We start from the raw sequence: 20,062 nt of genomic DNA, 5'->3' as shown, positions 1-20,062 counted from the left end.
TACAATCGTTACACTAACCATATTGTAACAGAATGTTATTAAAAACTATCTTTCCTTTTCAATCTGCAGTGCTATAATTTTTTTGTAAAATTTAATGCAATATGGCAAATTGAGGCGTTCTATACAAAGATGGTGTACTGAACGCCCCCCAGAAATGTTCTGCTTGTGTGATTGGCCGATTTCCCCAGAAGTCTGAACTAAGATACAAATCAGATTTTAGGCATCCTCTGCAATAAAAAGTAACTTTTCGGTGAAATACTCCCACAGTATAAGGCTTGGTTCACACTGGAAACGGCCGCGGATATGACAGGAACGCTGTGCGTCCCTCTTCTCCGTTTCAGGGAGGAATCAGAGCTGAATCTTTGCCGGAATTCGGCCCTGAAACGGAGCCAAAGCCACTCCGCAGCTGCCCCAGGGATATGTGAACCGGCTCCGTAGAGAGCAGGTCACATTCTCCTTCTATGCGAATTGGATGCGAAGAAATTCGCATAGGTGTGAACCCAGCCTTACTTTCAAAGGGAGTTTGCATGTTCTCCCTGTGCCTGCGTGGGGTACTCTGGTTTCCTCCCACACTCCAAAGACATGCTGGTAGTTAATGGTGGTTGGTTAATTGGTGGTTAATTGGCTCCTGTCTAAATTGACCTTAGTATATGAAAGTGAGTCCGGCTCGGTTCACAGACATGCAAAATGGATGCGCTCTGAACGGCATCGGATTCGCATAACACGTGAACAGGCAGCCTTCTCAATGCAGCCGGTTCACACATGTGCTGGGGAGGCTGCAGAGAGGTTTTAAAAAGAGTCCTGTGTGATCTTGGGTCTGTTTCAGGTACAAATTTGCACCTGAACCAGTGAACAGAACCGCACCAGACTCCCGCACTGAAAGCATGGCCGCATATGTGTGAACCCAGCCTTATAGATAAGAATGGGCTCAGGTGTGTTCGCAACCCCACATACCCACGCCCGCCAGGAAGCTTACAGTGCGCAGCGCTAATCACAGGCAGTGAGACATTTCCCAATCCGTGCAGCCACAGACCGGAAAATGTCTCACTGCATGTGATTAGCCCATCCTTCCTTATAGACCTTAGATTACAAGCTCCTTGGGGGCAGGGACTGATGTGACTGTACAATATATATATATATAAAGCGATGCGTAAATTGACAGCGCTATATAAGTAGAGAGAGGGGAAGGAGAAGGGTGGTGGAAGAGGGGAGGGAGAGAAGTAGAGTAACACCAACATCAGGGCCGGCCCAAGACATTGTGCTGCCAGGCCCAAGAATTATATGCTGACCCCCCCCCCCCCAAAAAAAAATTCATGCCCACCACATTCATTATTTTATATTATGACAAAGCTAAAATAAATGTATCAGGGTGTTAGATTTACCAGCAACAGTGGTGGTGGTGGGGGGTTCAGTCAGAGGCAGTAGTGATGGTGGGGGGGGGGGGGGGGGGGTTCAGTCAAAGGTGATGGGGAGGGGGGGTTCAGTCAGAGGCAGCGGTGGTGGGGAGGGGGGTTCAGCCATTTCCCTGATAAATTGCCTGCAAAAAAAGACTGACACTGTAAGCAAGTAAGTGCCAGCGCCATGGTTGTTATGGTGTCAGGATGATTGAAGCGCATTATTTCTATTATTACATTGTAATATAGAATTAAATAGTTCAATGCACCATAATGTAGAATCAGTGGAAGCCCTGGAGCGTGTCACTTGCCACGACGTCACCTGCCACACGCTGCGGATTGTCACTTGCTGTGTCCCAGAGTGAAGGCAGGCAGCAGAGAGATTATGTCCGCGGCTGCACAGTGTGGGCACAACTGCAGTGATGCAGGGCGGGCGGTGAGGGATGATGTCATCTCTCTGCTCCCCCGCCCGTCGGCCCGCTGACTGGCCAGCAAGCACGCTCGCCTGCAGACTGGCCTGCCCGCTGACTGCCCCCCCCCCCCCGGGCAGCGAGTGTTCAGCCCGCACACTCCTGTCACCTCAGCGCCCGGCTCCCTCATAGTGGGATAAGCAGCGGAACGGGATGGCTGGCGGGCGGCAGTTCTGCCACTGCTCTTGGGCGTCAGTTTGCCGCCCCCCTGAAAGTGCCGCTCAGGACCCATGGTCCCACTGGCTCCCAAGGTAGGGCTGGCCCTGACCAGCACAACATAGTAACAGAAGGTGAGCAACAACCATTTCACACTTGAACTTTACATTTCGGGTGTCTCAGCCATTGCAACCACTAAGTTACAAATTTCTCTAGCTGCGTATTCTTTCCAGCGACCATTTTTTCTATTTCACATTGGAAGTTAAGATCAGCAATAATATCAGAAATGGAGGGGGTTTCCATAATCTAGTGATATTTCGCTTAGCAGCAAACAGTAAATGGATAATAGCGAAACGGGATTGGGGAGGGCGTTTTTCTATACCAACATGAAGTGGGGCCAGGGTGGGAGATGGGGGTCGAGGATATTTCGGAAACAGCCGAGATCAGATCAAATATTACAAAACCACAAGGTATGGGGAATAGAGCCTGTACTACCACAATTTCTCCAGCAGGTAGGTGAGTGCCCAGGGTACATTTTTGAGAGTCGGTAAAATGTTAAATATCATCTGTGGATGGTTTTTTTGGTAAGATTCCCAGTGATTGCTGCAATGGGATGCCTCAAAGGTTACTCTAAATGCTTGTTGCCACGTAGGTTGAGTTACCGCCTGCTAATTTAAACCAGTTGGGATCATCTATCAGTTTCAAAGTGTCATTAATAATATAAACTAGAATAAATAATAGTTGGGATCATCCCTTGGGTTAAAAGTGTCATTAGGAATATAATCTGGGAAATAAAGGAACTAGAAAATAGGAGTCATTTCACTGAGCTTACAAATGATCCCTAAAGGGTGAACAAGTAAACCACAGTCTTTTTATAGATTTTTAGCTTTATATATGTAATAATGTTCCTCTTAACCAGTTAACTCCCAGCAAAGCAAATCTCTAACAACAACCCAGGGAATGTTACAAGACCACTGACTAGGGGAATAGTGGGCATAGTGGACACTGGTCTTACAAAACAGAAATTACGGGGACAGAGCCCATCTGTGAACTTTAGGAACACGACTGTTTTCTTTTGAGAGTTATCAAGGATGAGCTCAAGATTTGGTCCAAACTTGGGATCATGCTAAACCCCACTCACTGCCACCCAGTCAAATAACTGCAACCAGGTCATTTCCACCCCATAATCATGACTACACATACAAAAAGGGGGGGGGGGGGGGGGTTGGGTGATTGTGCACCATTGACGCAATATGGCCACATGGCAGTGGGAGTGACAACCTCCTGCTGAGTTTGGTCTGACCAAACCTAGTCTGGGTCAATTTGGACATTCCCCTCCTACAGGTAAAGAAACAATTTTTTTTTTTGCTAGAAAACTACTTAGCACGCTCAAACAATATTTTTTTTTTTTTTGCAGAGGCCCTAGAGAATAAAATGGTGGGTGTTGCATACTATCACACGATATTTGCGCAGTGTTTATTCAAACGCAATTGTTCTGGAAGAAATACACTTAGTGCACAAAAAGCAAAATCACAATATAATACCCAAATGTTTGGTAAAATATAAAAGATGTTATGCTGGGTAAATAGATACCAAACATGTCACGTTTTAAAATTTTGTCCGCCCATGGAATGGCACCAAATTACAGTACCTAAAAATCTCCACAGGCAACACTTTAAAAATCTATTACAGGTTACTAGTTTAGAGTTATACAGGCAGTCTGGTGCTAAAATTATTGCTCTCGCTCTGATGTACGTGGCAATACCTCACATGTGTAATTCGATCGCCATTTACATATGCGCGTGGGACCTAAGGTGCACATTTGCACATGAGCATGGGGGAACTTACAAAAAAAACATGTTATTTTTAACACTGTACCTTGATTTTTGTTATCAACTTTATTGCTGTTGTAAGGAACGAACAACATCCCTTGTAAAAGCATGGGCCGTGACAGGTCCTCTTTATGGAGATATTTTTTCCCCACGAAAGTGGAGTTATCCTTCAAGTAATCTTATCTCAACAAATCTTAAGTGGAACTACAGTCGGATCATTTTTTTTTTTTTTTTTTTTTTATGAGAAAGGGTTTCCTTATGACAGTAATCGCAGAGAAAGCAAGGGAAAAAGTCTGTTACAGACACAGCTTTAAGAACCCAATAGTGTCCTTACGGCTCGGTTCACACTGGTGCGATGTGGGAAACCCTGCAAATCCAGTTCGGGTTCCCGCATTGCACCTGAATGGCCGGCGGTTCATACTGCCCTCTGCGGGTGTCAATACAAAGTTAATGACACCCCCAGATCGGTTCACAGATCGCAGTGCCAACTGTGAATTCGGACTGGAATCGGATCGCAGGCGATCAAATTCTGGTGCAGACAAAAAAAAAAGGGTCCTGCACGAGTTCGGTCCGAATGTGATGTGAATTCAGCCATACAGTTTGTATGGCTGAATTCGCATCGCACAGACATCGCACCAGTGTGAACCGGCCCTTAATCCTTCCCCCAAAACTAACAGGAGAACATTTTAGCAAAAGTTCAACTTTAAGTGGTCTAAACCCTTACATAAAACCCAGTGAAGTGACCGGCCTCAAATAATGAATGGAGATGAAACAAATTCTCCTACATAAGTTGAACCTGTTTATTTGCAACTATCTCTTCTGTACAGCGGTTTAAAGTTCAGAATCTATACAGCATGTCTGGACTTTCAGAAATTACACTCTGCAGATCTAAGTGAGACCTAATTGGAAGGACACCCCCCTCCCTTTTACACAGGAAAAGAGCTGAGTCTGTCAATCACAGGCTGAGTGCTGAAGTTCCCTCCTGTCACTTTTTATCTCTTGGGATTTGGAAAACTTGTCAGAAGTGACTCATGCTGATAACAGAGGAATGAAGCAGCAGGCAGAAATAACACCGAGTGTTCTGGATTGAGACAAGTATATACACTATAGATGAAATTTAAGCTCTAATGAGCAGGGTGGCCCTCTGATTCCTCCTGTATTGAATTGTATCTGTACTGTCTGCCCTCATGTTGTAAAGCGCTGCGAAAACTGTCAGTGCTATACAAATCATGTATAATAATAATAATATGCTTTATTCATATTTCATAGCTGAGGTTTACAACCACTTTGAGCAGGACATCTAATCCTATTACCTTATATACAAATGTGGGAGAAAGAGGATTTGTAAATCTGTACATGAAATACAAGAACCAAATTAGAGGTTAGCAACCAAATGTGAAAGATACTATAATGTAAATATTATAACATGTGCTTTCTTAGAATATAGTACAGTATAGTTTCCTCTTAATCAGAATCCACCAAGTGGTCGACCACGGTCCAGACCCGGACTGAGCGGCCGTGCCACTTATCAACCTGGGTGTTCTTTTTTTCTCTCGTCTCCCGCCCGCCCCATCTATCATCCTCTCAGTGGTTGGGGGGGAGGTGCTGCATATCAGGACAAAGGGTAGGATTCTGTTATCACCCGCTTGTTAATATAACGGGTTGAGCAGCTCACCCTCTGTCCCGATATGCGGCATCTCCCACTCTGCCCGCTGTGAGGATGATGGCAGCAGCTGGGCAGGAGACCACAGAACACCCAGCTGCTATGTGCCTCTGCCCTGGCTGGACTGTGCAGGGGCGGTTGAATGATGAAAGGGGGACTCTCACGTAAAGGAGGAGAGGGTGGCTATGAGTGCAGGGGGCACCGCGATGTGTAAAGGGGACACCGTGGTGGGTAAAGGGGACACCGTGGTGGGTAAAGGGGACACCGTGGTGGGTAAAGGGGACACCGTGGTGGGTAAAGGGGACACCGTGGTGGGTAAAGGGGACACCGTGGTGGGTAAAGGGGACACCGTGGTGGGTAAAGGGGACACCGTGGTGGGTAAAGGGGACACCGTGGTGGGTAAAGGGGACACCGTGGTGGGTAAAGGGGACACCGTAATGTGTAAAGGGGACACCGTAATGGGGACACCGTAGTGGGTAATGGGGACACAGGGATGGGTAATGGGGACACCGGGATGGGTAATGGGACACCGGGATGGGAAAAGGGGACACCGGGATGGGTAAAGGGGACACCGGGATGGGAAAAGGGGACAACGGGATGGGAAAAGGGGACACCGGGATGGGAAAAGGGGACACCGGGATGGGTAAAGGGGACACTTGTTAAGGAGGGGGCTGAGGACAGCGAAGTAGAGTGGCGACTGTCACAGAAATTCGGATGTCTGCCATAGAAAAGTTTTACAAACTGGACCCCCGTGAATTCTAATTTAAGACCCCTGCTCTAAATGAATGTTGGGAGTGAGCATTCTGTATATCTGCCTTGCATTTCCAGCACTATGCATTCTGAAAGCTAAACAGAGCAAATCACATCTGACATGGCACAGCATGCTCATAGATGGGAGCAAAGCCTCCCAAAGCTCATCTGTCAAACTTCCTGTCATTGTGGATTAACAAGGCTAAAGGAAAAAATAAACCTTGAGGCACGTTTCCCTTATTCCACTTGTTTAAAGGACGGCTAAATATCCTTAATCTTTCAGTCCCTGTATATGTATCTTTATTTCCACTTCACCTGGGATTCGATGAAGAGCTCTGGAAACTGGGTACTTTGAAGGTTCAGCTCACACCTGTGCCAACTTCCTTTTATTCTGTACATAGAACAAAACATTAAATCTTAAAGCCCAACTCCAGGTTTTAGTGAACTTAAAATAGTTTTTTTTAAACCAAACTATTACCTTCACTAACAGTTGCCAGCGCTGTATCAATTGTATGGAGCATCGGCGACATACAATATACAGCACTGTGTTCCGGCATCGGGGCGTGGACTTGCCGTCCCATTCCCAAAACAAAAACAAGCCCGGCTGAGTGCCATTCACAAAACGCTTTGTATTTTTCAAATGACTACAAAGCTTCCTCTGATTGTCTTAAGAGAAAATAGTGACATCTTCTGTGCCCACCTCCCAACCAGAGGAAGCCTTGTATTCATTCAGAAAATGCAAGGCGTTCTATGAATGGATGAGCACTGCTCAGAATGACTTGATTTTCCAGGAGCAGGACAGGAAGTCCCAGTTTTGCTGCCCGATCACAGCGCAGTATTACTGTAAGCAGCTGAGGCTACATACAGGTCATACAGTGTCGACAGCTGTATTTGTGAAGGAGATCGTTCCTGAGCCATTATAATTGAGCTGGAAACTGGAACAATTAGTGTGCGCCACATTAACAAAGCAGATAAATCTTTTTTTAAGTCCATCTGCACCACATGCACCTGTTTATTTTCCATAGTAAAACAGAAACTGTCCGAGTTGCACACCGGATTCACAAAATGGATTGTGGCTGTTTCCAATTAATAAAACTGCTGGAGTTGGTCGCCTCCACATTGAACCTAGCATACAGGACGTGGACCATCTTCCGGTGACCTGGCAAAGGGCTCATATGCCTGTCTCTGCCTGTACAGAGAACACACCACACAGGTAGTACAAACAATTGGCCACTGCCCCGACCTATAACTGGCCTCAACAGCAGGGAGCACATGGAAGGGCAACGCATGTCAAACATAAACAAGGAAAAATTCCCAGCTCAACTAACCAGCCAGACTGCAACAAACTGTATTGCCCTAACAGTTCATGTTAAAAACAGGGGTTTAGTTTGTACACATTCGCAAATACATGCCTAAGCTGCAGAGGCCATGTCAAGGCACCCCAGTATTATCTGCAACTCTATAAATTTTGAGAGCCTCTATAGTAGAAGCACATATATAGTAATGGATAGATTGATGGCAGTCTTGCCTGGACGGAGCCCACTCCTCCCTTGTTTGACATGTTTTGCCCTTCCATGAGCTCCTTGCTGTTAAGGCCAGTTATAGGTGGGGGCAGTTGCCCTTTGTTTGTACCACTGGTTATTTTGTGAGGGGGTGCACTGGGCACCTCTGTTTCCATTGTGCTATTTACTGGGTGTCCAGTGCACCCCTGTGCCTTTAGAGAGGAGTGGGCTCCCTGCATGAAAGCCTGCCCTCAATCTATCTATTACTATGTATGTGCTCCTACTATGGAGGCTCTCAAAATGTAAAGAGTTAGGACTGCAGATAATACTGGGGTGTCACGCATGTTTTTAATGCAAACTGTTAGACAGGCCAATTCTGTTTATGGCAGGCTGGCAAGTTGAGCTGGAAACTTTTCTTTGTTTTTGTTTGGAAAGCCTCAGGGAAAGCTGCCTGGTGGTTGTCAAAATGATTGTAAATGCATGTTTATTTTTTGTTCTTTAAAAAAAGAACAAATAGGTTTATACTTGCCTGCTCTGTGCAATGGAATTGCACAGAGCAGCCCCGAACCTCCTCTTCTCGGCTCCCCCACCAGCACGCACCTTGCTCCTCCCCCTCTATAGACACAGGCAGCTAGACTCGGCCCTGTCCCCCTACTCCAGCCAATTGCTCCTGCTGCCTCAGTAAAGACTGAGACATGGAAGTGGGGGGATAGAAGAGCTGCAGATGGGCACAGCAATGGATCGAATGGGGGCTCAGGCATGTAATAAGGGGAGGGGGAGCGAGTTGGGATACTGTTCCCTAAATATTTTTTACCTTAATGCAAGGAATGCATTAAGGTATGAAAAAAGTTTAGGCTTAATAACCTCTTTAAACCTGGCAAATGCAGGGTTAACAGCCTTCCTTCTCCTCCCTCTTGCTCTCAGCTGAGCGGGAAGGGGGGGTGGCTTTGGTTGTTGATGTGCAGAGGGAGAAGAGCAAGCAGCTCCGGCTCTCTATGCCGTGTCTGGCGCACACCAAACAGTCCAGGACAGGTGACAATGATAAGGACAGCCCCATGGGTGGGGTGAAACACGTCGGGAGGTATGACCAGGATGGAGTTAGGCTGCGGCTGCCATCACCTATTATACGCCAGGCTTGTATGGTGTGTGTGGTGGCTGAGATTTTTTTCCACTTGTTCTGTGGATTACACGAAGTCAAGATGAACTCCTAGCCTGATCTGCACCCTCAGTGGAACACATCGAATGGAGGGCCGGAGCGGAGACCCTATAATCGGTTTAGGTTCACAATGATAAAGACATATACCAATGGAGGGTATGCTTCCAATAACCACCTTTGACTACATATCCCATGGTACCTTGCTGCCTGCAAACAATGATTCCTCTACTCACTCCCCTTCCTGAAACTCCTCCTCTCAGCACCTCTGTAGGTCAGAAGGCAGGTTCTGTGAAATGTGTGACACAGCACAGTGTCTACCAATAGGGCATAGTGACTACGTGTCACAGAATTCAAGCAGCAAATGTGTGGGGATCACAAAGTAAGCTCAGAAACTCAAAAGATCTTTCAGATTAATAAGAGTAGGCTATAAATAATTAAAATACAATGTGGAAATGAATAAATGATTTTACATTTTGACCATAGATATACTCTAAAGGCCCCTTTCACACTGGGGCGGGGTCGGTGGTAAAGTGCCACTATTGTTAGCGGCGCTTTACCGTCGGTATTTAGCGGCTAGCGGGGCGGTTTTACCCCCGCTAGCGTCCGAGAAAGGGTTAAAAACCACTGCAAAGCACCTCGGGGCTTTCACACTGGAGACAAAGCAGTGGCACTTTCGGGTCAGTTTGCAGGCGCTATTTTTAGCGCAATAGCGCCTGCAAATCGCCCCAGTGTGAAAGGGGCCTAAAACCAAAGGAAAACAAAAAAACTAGCAGCTTTGCTCTGTGACCAATATACAGGTGTTTTGTTTCCCAATTCTGCACAACAGATACGGTATATTTTGGTATGCTTCCGAGTATGTTGAAATGTACAGAAGGCAGATTTTTTTTTTTTAACTTGCTCAGTTAATTTGTTTTTAAACTCTGCAGCCGGAGGAAAGCTTCTTGTACTAATATACACAAAAAGAGAACTGACTCGGCTTGCATAATCACCATCTGTGGCAAGATCAAACAAACACGAAAACATGTCCATACTCAACATCCTTCCATATTCCTCTGTCTGTGAAGGCGTGGGAGGTAATGTGATGCTGTACACTCCTGATGTAACAACATTCGTGCTGCACCATGTGTCGCGACACAACCACCAATGTCAATAAATTAAAGAATAATGTAGCAAATGGCAGGACCATGTCCAGTTATTTTTGAATACAGAGTCACAGCGGAGCTAAGTTTACTCCAATTATTCAGAAACCAAGAAAATATTCTATATTGAAGTGATACAGGGGGATCTTTTATACAGTACACCCCTCACATTTTTTTGTAAATATTTTATTATATCTTTTCATGTGACAACACTGAAGAAATGACACTTTGCTACAATGTAAAGTAGTGAGTGTACAGCTTGTATAACAGTGTAAATTTGCTGTCCTCTCAAAATAACTCAACACACAGCCATTAATGTCTAAACCGCTGGCAACAAAAGTGAGTACACCCCTAAGTGAAAATGTCTAAGCCAGGGGTGTCCAATCTTTTTTCCAAGAGGGCCAGATTTGATGAATAGAACATGCTTGAGGGCCGACCATTTTGCCTGACATTCTTAAACCATTAAAATTTGGTCTAAGTGTGTCCATCCGAGCACTAATACACGGCCCAACAAGAATTCTCTTGCCTTTGTGCTGTGTGTGGTGAATAGATGAGCTTGGGCGTGTTATTTGGATATACCGGATTTAATCTGCTTATAACATGCACCTTCACTTTAAAAATGAAGTTTCAGGAAAAAAAATCTTAAATTTTAAATAAAGAACTGTGAAGCAAAATAAGGGTCAGTGCCCATCAATGCAGCCTAATCAGTGCCCATCTGCGGCCCCCACTCCATTGCCATGAATGTGGCCCCCACTGTATTGCCATGAATGCAGCCCCCACCGTATTGACATGAATGCAGCCCCCACCGTATTGACATGAATGCAGCCCCCACCGTATTGACATGAATGCAGCCCCCACCGTATTGACATGAATGCAGCCCCCACCGTATTGACATGAATGCAGCCCCCACCGTATTGACATGAATGCAGCCCCCACCACATTAACATGAATGCAGCCCCCACCGTATTGACATGAATGCAGCCCCCACCGTATTGACATGAATGCAGCCCCCACCGTATTGACATGAATGCAGCCCCCACCGTATTGACATGAATGCAGCCCCCACCGTATTGACATGAATGCAGCCCCCACCACATTCACATGAATGCAGCCCCCACCACATTCACATGAATGCAGCCCCCACCGTATTGACATGAATGCAGCCCCCACCGTATTGACATGAATGCAGCCCCCACCGTATTGACATGAATGCAGCCCCCACCGTATTGACATGAATGCAGCCCCCACCACATTGACATGAATGCAGCCCCCACCGTATTGACATGAATGCAGCCCCCACCGTATTGACATGAATGCAGCCCCCACCGTATTGACATGAATGCAGCCCCCACCGTATTGACATGAATGCAGCCCCCACCGTATTGACATGAATGCAGCCCCCACTGTATTGACATGAATGCAGCCCCCACCACATTCACATGAATGCAGCCCCCACCGTATTGACATGAATGCAGCCCCCACCACATTCACATGAATGCAGCCCCCACCGTATTGACATGAATGCAGCCCCCACCGTATTGACATGAATGCAGCCCCCACCGTATTGACATGAATGCAGCCCCCACCGTATTGACATGAATGCAGCCCCCACCGTATTGACATGAATGCAGCCCCCACCGTATTGACATGAATGCAGCCCCCACCGTATTGACATGAATGCAGCCCCCACCGTATTGACATGAATGCAGCCCCCACCGTATTGACATGAATGCAGCCCCCACCACATTCACATGAATGCAGCCCCCACCGTATTGACATGAATGCAGCCCCCACCGTATTGACATGAATGCAGCCCCCACCACATTCACATGAATGCAGCCCCCACCGTATTGACATGAATGCAGCCCCCACCACATTCACATGAATGCAGCCCCCACCGTATTGACATGAATGCAGCCCCCACCGTATTGACATGAATGCAGCCCCCACCGTATTGACATGAATGCAGCCCCCACCGTATTGACATGAATGCAGCCCCCACCGTATTGACATGAATGCAGCCCCCACCGTATTGACATGAATGCAGCCCCCACCGTATTGACATGAATGCAGCCCCCACCGTATTGACATGAATGCAGCCCCCACCACATTCACATGAATGCAGCCCCCACATTGACATGAATGCAGCCCCCACCACACTGACATAAATACGGCAGCCCCCACCACATTGACATGAATGCAGACTCACCATTGCTGTCAGTGCAGCCTGATTCATGTCCATCTGCAGCCTTGGAGGAGACAGGGAGGGGGCGGGACGAGCGCCAACAGATATACAGGAGAAATTCCTGTTTACACGGCGGCCTCTTTAATTGAAAGTCCCGCCTCCTATGATGGACAAAACAATTGTCCAATGGCAGCGCAGGAGACGGGACTTCCTTTTACACAGGACGCCGTGTAAACAGGAAATTCTCCTGTATCCTGTACGGCGCTTGTCCCGCCCCCTCCAAGGCAGCCAGCATATCTATCTTTTATGGCCCCCGGCGCTCGGGGATTCGTTGGGGGCCACAAAAGATATATATGTCAAAATTACCAGGCGGGCCGTCCGAAACCGGACCGCGGGCCGCGATTGGCCCGCGGGCCGGACTTTGGACATGCCTGGTCTAAGCGAAAGGTAAAGACAAAAAAATTACAAAACTATTCCTAAATTGTTTTGTCAGCTCTGGTACTAGGCTGGCAATAACCTGACAGAAGGTCACTGGTTAATTGGTAAAATGTAGTTGCTCTGAAGCAGGGGTGTCCAACCTGGGGCCCAAGATGGCCATGAATGCGGCCCAACACAAAGTCTTAAACTTACTTAAAAACATTGATTTTTTTTTTTTTTTAAATCATTTTTTGTAAAAATGCTTTTACACTTAGAGAACACATGAAGAATAAAATTAAAACCAAAACATCTGATGAGCGCCTTGAGAATTTATGGAGAATTGCTACTCCATCCAATCCATCCAACCAGATATTGATGTGTTAGTTTATCAAACACAGTGTCAAATATCACTATCATTAAAGTGGATGTAAACCCGAATTTTTTTTTTTATCATACTGTAGAGTAAAAGATTTCCTATCATTTGAGCCCAGTCTTGCCACACAGAGTTAATCCAGCTCTGAGCAATCCTCTTTTATTGTTCAGTGAGATAAAACTTGACAAACTGAGAAAAACTTTGTCAAATCCTCCCCCTTGCTGTGAGTGACAGGTGATTTACATATCTTGTGCACTAGCCTAAGACATGCATTATTTTTTAATTCCCACCCCCACTCCTTTCTTCAGCAGCTCTGCAGGGATTGGCTGTTCCACACCTCAGCATGATTTGGCATTCTGAAGTCATGTGGTTACTTTCCTGTCTTTTCAATGGATGTTAGAGATCATAGCAGAAGTTCAGTGTAAGAAATACACAGGAGAAAATGCATATTGACAATGGGAGTGTAGAGGTGGGCGGGGAGTCTACTGACATCACGACTCCACCCACCGAGCTCCAGACAACAGACCCGCCCACAGAATCTGCAGTTTTCGGCTCTCATAACAGACAGAGGGGAGACATTTGACAGGTAAAGATACATACAGGAGGCATGTATATCCTTATAGATAACCCCTATGGCAGTAGTTTAGATAGGATGACATTGGGTTTACATCCACTTTAACTTGTGATCTGCCTAATTTTTTCTGATCAGCTATCCTTTGTGCTTGTGTATTCTGTATGCGGCCCAAGACAATTCCTCTTCTTTCAACGAGGCCCAGGAAGGTCAAAAGTTCGGACACCTCTGGCTTAAAGTTTTCAAAGGCTGCAATGGGCCATATGTTGTGGAAATTTTATGAACATGTATTTAATATGTTTTGTTATAGTGTCTCCCAGTGTTAGTTCTCCCGCAACCCGCTCTAAAGAGCTGACTGGGACAGACTGATGCTGGTTGAGATCCGTTTGGTAGTAAAAAACTCCTTGGGGATGCAGAGAAGTGTTTGCAGAGTGGGGATATGTCCACCAGCGAAGGGCCCCTGTGCGATGCACAGAACGATCGTCTGGGGGGGATGTGTTCGCTCTGCAAAGACATTATCGGTTTAGCGGATGTACGCTCGTGTCACTCCTGTGGGCCTGATCAACACATTTGTGGTGCCGTGGCGTGCACCTGCAGATAATCTCCCATCCACACTGGATGGTAATATAATCCGGGTATGCTTTGTTCTCTAAACAAGGCAGAAAAGGGATTCATGCCAAACGGTAAAAACGGGAGTCTTTGACTCGTTGTGGTCGGGAACAGCGTTCATGATCTCAAGCTTCCTTTGTGTAGCTGAAGATAGCTTACAGAGACAGGGGGCGGGAGATCGTACATGCTGCCCCCGTCCAGACACGCCCATAAGACTCCTAGTCATTGTTCATTGGTTGTTGTATAACCCCTCCTGTTTGAGGGAATGGCTGTGCTTGATTGGTCGATTGTGAAACCATGAGGCTCTATTGTTTATATATTGTTAAATGAAGTTGGCTCCGAGGAGCAGGTCAGTTGGTTTGAGCGATGGAGCTAAGAAGGTGACTATGTCTGTTTATTGGAGAATTGCGGGAGACACGGATTGTTTAAAGATGCATTATACTGAAAAGCTGGAAGGGCGCTTAATAGCGCAAAAGAGTATGGTGGGGTTTTCCACGACACATATGACCTTCTTCATATTGGACTGGCTGTATGTTGTACAGCCGCACCGATGAACTAGGCTTTGCAGAATGTTATGTGACAGGCTCCATGCACATTATAGTATGCTAGTGTCTTATAACAAGGCTTCCACCTGATATACAGCTTTCCTTTTAGCAGATGGCTACCAAGTATACACCCAGTATTAACAATACGAAACACATTTTAAAAACTGGTGGAAGTATCTAAAGCAGACCTAAACCCCTAGACGTGTTAGCATCTTTTTTATCCATTTTTACATTAATTTATTTTTTACATTGTATGATCCAACCTGCACCCCCCCCCCAGCAAACATCAATGTAAATTACATCCCCTCTTTGGTGAAGCTTTCAGGGATATGCACATATCCACATTCCATCCAATAAGGTTGGAGAAGGCCAGGCCTGTTGACATATTATCAGGCTGCCTGAACCACGAAGAGACACCCAATGATATTATAACAAAGATAGAGGATGGACTCGACTTGGGGCAGAGGTGGAGCGGATCACGTCAAGGACAAAGCATGATTTGCTGGCCAGGTGAGTATGTGGATTGTGCACAACACCAACCAAAAAGGTAAGGGGGGAGGGGATGGGGCGGGAATGGGGGGGGGGATAGGTGGGTGGGAAGGCGGGCGCAGATAGGTGGGAGGGAAGGCGGGCGCAGATAGGTGGGAGGGAAGGCGGGCGCAGATAGGTGGGAGGGAAGGCGGGCGCAGATAGGTGGGAGGGAAGGGGGACGCAGATAGATGGGAGGGAAGGGGGGCGCAGATAGGTGGGAGGGAAGGGGGGCGCAGATAGGTGGGAGGGAAGGGGGGGATAGGTGGGAGGGAAGGGGGGGTGATGGGGGGGACTGAAGTTCCTTTGACATTTACCATAGCCCCTACAATTCACATATACTTTCTAAGAAGTCAATAAAACTTCAGGTTGAGAAAAAAAAATCTACCCTTGCAGTGGACGCCCCCTTAATCCAAGGGGTTAAATACTGGTTAAGTCTATAGGGTACAGGAATAGAGCGTAATGAATTATATCTTCTTCTAGGAGGTCATGTCATCACAATTTTCACCTCGGCCCATCATGGGAAGCCTTGTATTCAATAATAAAAATACAAAGTTTCTCCCGAATGGCAAAACAAAGCACTCAGACCAACTTAATATCTAGCAGCTGACAGAAAGTCGCCTGCACTGCCAGTCCATTACAGCGCACACAGTGGCTACGTCATTTAGTAATGGAAACTATTTGTTTAGGCCAGCTTGGCCAGCCAAACAATTTTATTTTAAAGTGAAATGAAACTTGGAATTCCCATTTAACATACATGGGTTCACCTAAACAGCACACAATATAAAATGTTCATTATTGAAAAACACTTACCTTGGTTTTCTTGCCACCAGACATTTTATGCCTGAGATAGCTAAATGTGCGGCTCACTTTGGTCCCACCTTTCAGATCTAGGTCTTTTTGAGAAGGGCTTAAAGGCAAGACATCGCAGCTCTCCTCAGGTATGCTGGAAGAGAGATTTTTATATTAACATAATTCGATCACTCAATTATTAAAGTGTACTGAACAGAAAAGTAACGTAAAACATGGAACCTGAACTTCAGACTGCAGCTAAAATACATACATGGGAGCCATTTAACCTGCCAAAGGAATAGTAATTCAGTGCAGCAGGTGATCCAGACAACATTGCCAGAGACCACAGTCAGCACCTCATTGTACACTGCAGCAGTAAGTTAACTTGGTCAAGTACACAAATCAAACCATCCTCCAGCCAGCTGATTGGGAAATGAAGAATCAGCTGTACGCTGATAAGGTCATGCATCCGCTTGCTCCACCTGTCTGCATGTCCCCAGTTAGCACAGGTGCAAACAGCACAGCCCGATTGGCTTATATGGCTGACCCTCCCTCTTCCTGCTATACATAACTGGAAACTGATATCAAGAGGGAAGGGAAGAGGGAAGAGGGGGGTAGGGAAGGGGGGAGATGGGAAGAGAAGGGGGGAGATGGGAAGAGAAGGGGGGAGATGGGAAGAGAAGGGGGGAGATGGGAAGAGAAGGGGGGAGAAGGGAAGAGAGAGGGAGAAAGAGAGGAGGGGGGAGAAAGAGGGGGGGTTAGAGGAGGGAAAGGGGGGGTAGAGGAGGGGGTGGGCGAGTAGAGGAGGGGGTGGGGGAGCAGAGGAGGGGGTGGGGGAGCAGAGGAGGGGAAAAGGGGTTAGAGGAGAGGAAGAGGAAAAGGGGGAGGAGGGAAATAGGAGAGGGAAAGGGGGAAGGAGGGAAAGAGGAGAGGGAAAGGGGGGAGGAGGGAAGAAGGGGGGAGAAGGGAAGAAGGGGGGAGAAGGGAAGAAGGGGGGAGAAGGGAAGAGAGAGGGAGAAAGAGAGGAGGGGGGAGAAAGAGGGGGGGTTAGAGGAGGGAAAGGGGGGGTAGAGGAGGGGGTGGGGGAGTAGAGGAGGGGGTGGGGGAGCAGAGGAGGGGGTGGGGGAGCAGAGGAGGGGGTGGGGGAGCAGAGGAGGGGAAAAGGGGTTAGAGGAGGGGAAGAGGAAAAGGGGGAGGAGGGAAATAGGAGAGGGAAAGGGGGAAGGAGGGAAAGAGGAGAGGGAAAGGGGGAAGGAGGGAAAAAGGAGAGGGAAAGAGGAAAAGGGGGAGGAGGGAAAGGGAGGGAGCGGGTACCTAGTTTTGACAAGTACCTGCTCCCACTTGAAACGATGGGTCAATCCACCGAAAATTCTCTCCCCCAGCCAGCAACCTACTGGGACACTTCACAGGTCCCACAAGGCTGCAGGACCATTCACAAAGCGCAGCAATGCTTGCACATGTGCAGCCAGTTGTGAAGCTGCACAAAGTCACAGCCAGCTGCCCACAGTAAACATGCCGGCTCCAGGGACCTACAGACCAGCGAAGAAGAAGTTCGGATGAGCATGATGTTGGACCCCTGGACAGGTAAGTGTTCCTTTATTAAAAGTCAGCAGATACAGTATTTGTAGCTGCTAATTTTTTTTTTTTTTTTTTTTTTTTTTTTGGAGAAAGGCTGAATAACTGCTTTGAATACAGTACAGCAAGTGAGAAGTAGCATGCTATGAAATGTTTCACTAATTGGGAATAAAATATTTGTTCAGCATGGTTTTTATCCAATATTAGCTTCCACTAGACCGTGCACACTTACCTTTGAGCCAGAGAATTTCTAGGGATATTTAAGGACTGTGAGCCTGAAAATTAAAAAACAAAACATCTTAAGAACTCAAGTAAGTCTCTCCCAACATTAATTTGATAGCCTCAAGGTGTTACTAAAATGGCCGTTGTGTGTGTCAATGTGTGTCAATATTCGGAATCTTCACCTCCAAAGCGTGAGTGATTAGGTTCTAGGTGTCTACCATGCTTGCATTTACTGTGATTTTGTTGCTCCTCTAATACAGTGGTCATCATCCCTGTCCTCAGGGCCCACTAACAGGCCAGGTTTGCAAGATAACTGAAATACATCACAGGTGATATCATTTGCTGCTCAGTGATTGCAGTATTCTAGTCTGCATCTCCCCAAGGTAATACATAAAACCTGGCCTGTTAGTGGGCCCTGAGGACAGGGTTGATGACCACTGCTCTAATAGGATCAGATCTACAGCACAGGAGATTCAAAGGAAACAGAGAAAACTACTTGAATAAGCAGTGAATTCTAGCAGACTTATCGCAATTACATTTTTCACCATGATCACACAAGGAAATGGACAAAGGCCAATAACCTGAACAAAGCAAATCATTTTCTCGGACATAAGCAAGGCAAAGCAGGAAAGGCTGTGAATGGCAGTGTGGACATCCTAGTCATGCAGTGCAGCGTTGTGGCAGCGTTTACTTACTATCCGACTCGTCATCACTGGACGAGGAACCAACAGTAAAGACATGCTTAGACTTAGGAATAAGCGGAGAAATGTTGAAGGAGAAGGAGATTCGCCTCTTTGGTCGCATCCGGGTCTGAACTGAGAAGTGGGTTAACAGCAGACATTAGAGCATGCAAATACAAACAAGAAAGAAAAAACAAACAGGGAGGCAGAAGCAGGGTGCAGACTGTGAGTTACATGAATGTTAACTGTAAGATCATCATCCTTCATCTGGATCTATCCACAACTTCAGATGGAGGTGAAAATTACAAAAAAGATGGATCATGTATCTAGGATACAAGGTTTTCCCATCATGCTATATATATATATATATATATATATATATATATATATATCAGGCATGGGTGGGCTGAATTCACGAAATTAAAACTTCAAGGGGGTGAAAGTAACACCTGCCTAATTCTTGGTAAGTATTGAGCAATAACTGCAGTTTGCAGCATTTCTTAATTTGAATTTAAAACAATTTGCAGCCCATTTTATTTAAAGTGGTTGTAAACCATTACATATACCCACTAGAGTGAATAGCCTCAGGTGATGCACACAGATGAAACAAATCCTCCTACATGTATATTGTACCTGTTTATCGGCAGCACTCTCTCCTCTACAACAAAGACCAGGATTGGCACAGCATTTCTCAGCTCTAGGAGGTGGGAATATGATATCATACACACTGCACAGCATAGAGCAGGGAGTGTAATCTGAGACTTGAGTGGAGGGAATGGACACGCCCCCCTCTACACCAGGGGTGTCCAACTCACGGCCGGATACAAAATTGGAAACGTATGGCAATGAATGCTCACAACTTGAGGGATGCCGTGTTTGGCATAGCACCCACAGCTGTGGGCGGCATAGAAAAGCAGGGGTCAGAAACGCCTGAAGGAATGACTGGGATGCAGTTTTTCCGAAAGCATCAGGGGCACATAAAAGGACTCCTATTAGCTAGCACCATCTAAGTGCCCCCTAGATCTAGCTAGATCTGTGTGCCTAGCCATCTCCCATCCCTGCACCTCAAAGTTGAAATCTGATCATCTGCCTGACTTTTTCTGCTCATCAGCTATCCATAGTACCCATTTACACTTTGCAATTTTGAATCGCACCACAAGTGTTTGGGTACCAATAATTCTTAAAGGCATCTCAAAACGCGGTGCAATTTTGCTGCAATTGCCGCTTTCCAAAATCACGTGGCAATTGTGGCATAACACACGATGCAGAGCTGGTCACCCAAAAAGGAGCTTCTTTTTGGCAACAGCTTTGTGTGATGCATTTTGACGCAATTGGCGTGGCCAAATTGCACTACGTTTTCTTGTGCTATTAGGAATAAATGTCTCTCAAACATGTGTGCTGTATTTTCCCCCGCTTGCAGTGCGACATGGAATAGAGGGCAGAATTGCAAGGATTCTGCCCACGACTCAAAACTGTGAAGTGTGAATTGGGCCTTATTGTTAG

The 20,062-nt window shown here is 46.5% G+C and overlaps 1 protein-coding gene across 5 annotated transcripts in view; it reads right to left on the bottom strand.

Annotated features, from left to right (window-relative positions):
• The window catches only part of AKAP13 (A-kinase anchoring protein 13), a 446,306-nt gene that overhangs the window by 79,457 nt on the left and 346,787 nt on the right, over nt 1-20,062 (bottom strand). For all 5 annotated transcript variants that reach the window (XM_073618416.1, XM_073618419.1, XM_073618420.1 and 2 more), the window contains 2 exons: nt 17,890-17,932; nt 16,104-16,236 (listed from right to left, as the gene is read on the bottom strand). In XM_073618416.1, the coding sequence (XP_073474517.1) occupies nt 16,104-16,236; nt 17,890-17,932 (176 nt within the window). The remainder of the gene's footprint in view (nt 1-16,103; nt 16,237-17,889; nt 17,933-20,062) is intronic.

The sequence above is a fragment of the Aquarana catesbeiana genome, linkage group LG03 (genome assembly GCF_042186555.1).
Source record: "Aquarana catesbeiana isolate 2022-GZ linkage group LG03, ASM4218655v1, whole genome shotgun sequence".
Classification (NCBI taxonomy): domain Eukaryota; kingdom Metazoa; phylum Chordata; class Amphibia; order Anura; family Ranidae; genus Aquarana; species Aquarana catesbeiana.
Note: the sequence above shows the minus strand (reverse complement) of the source record. Positions and strands in the feature narration are given on the sequence as shown.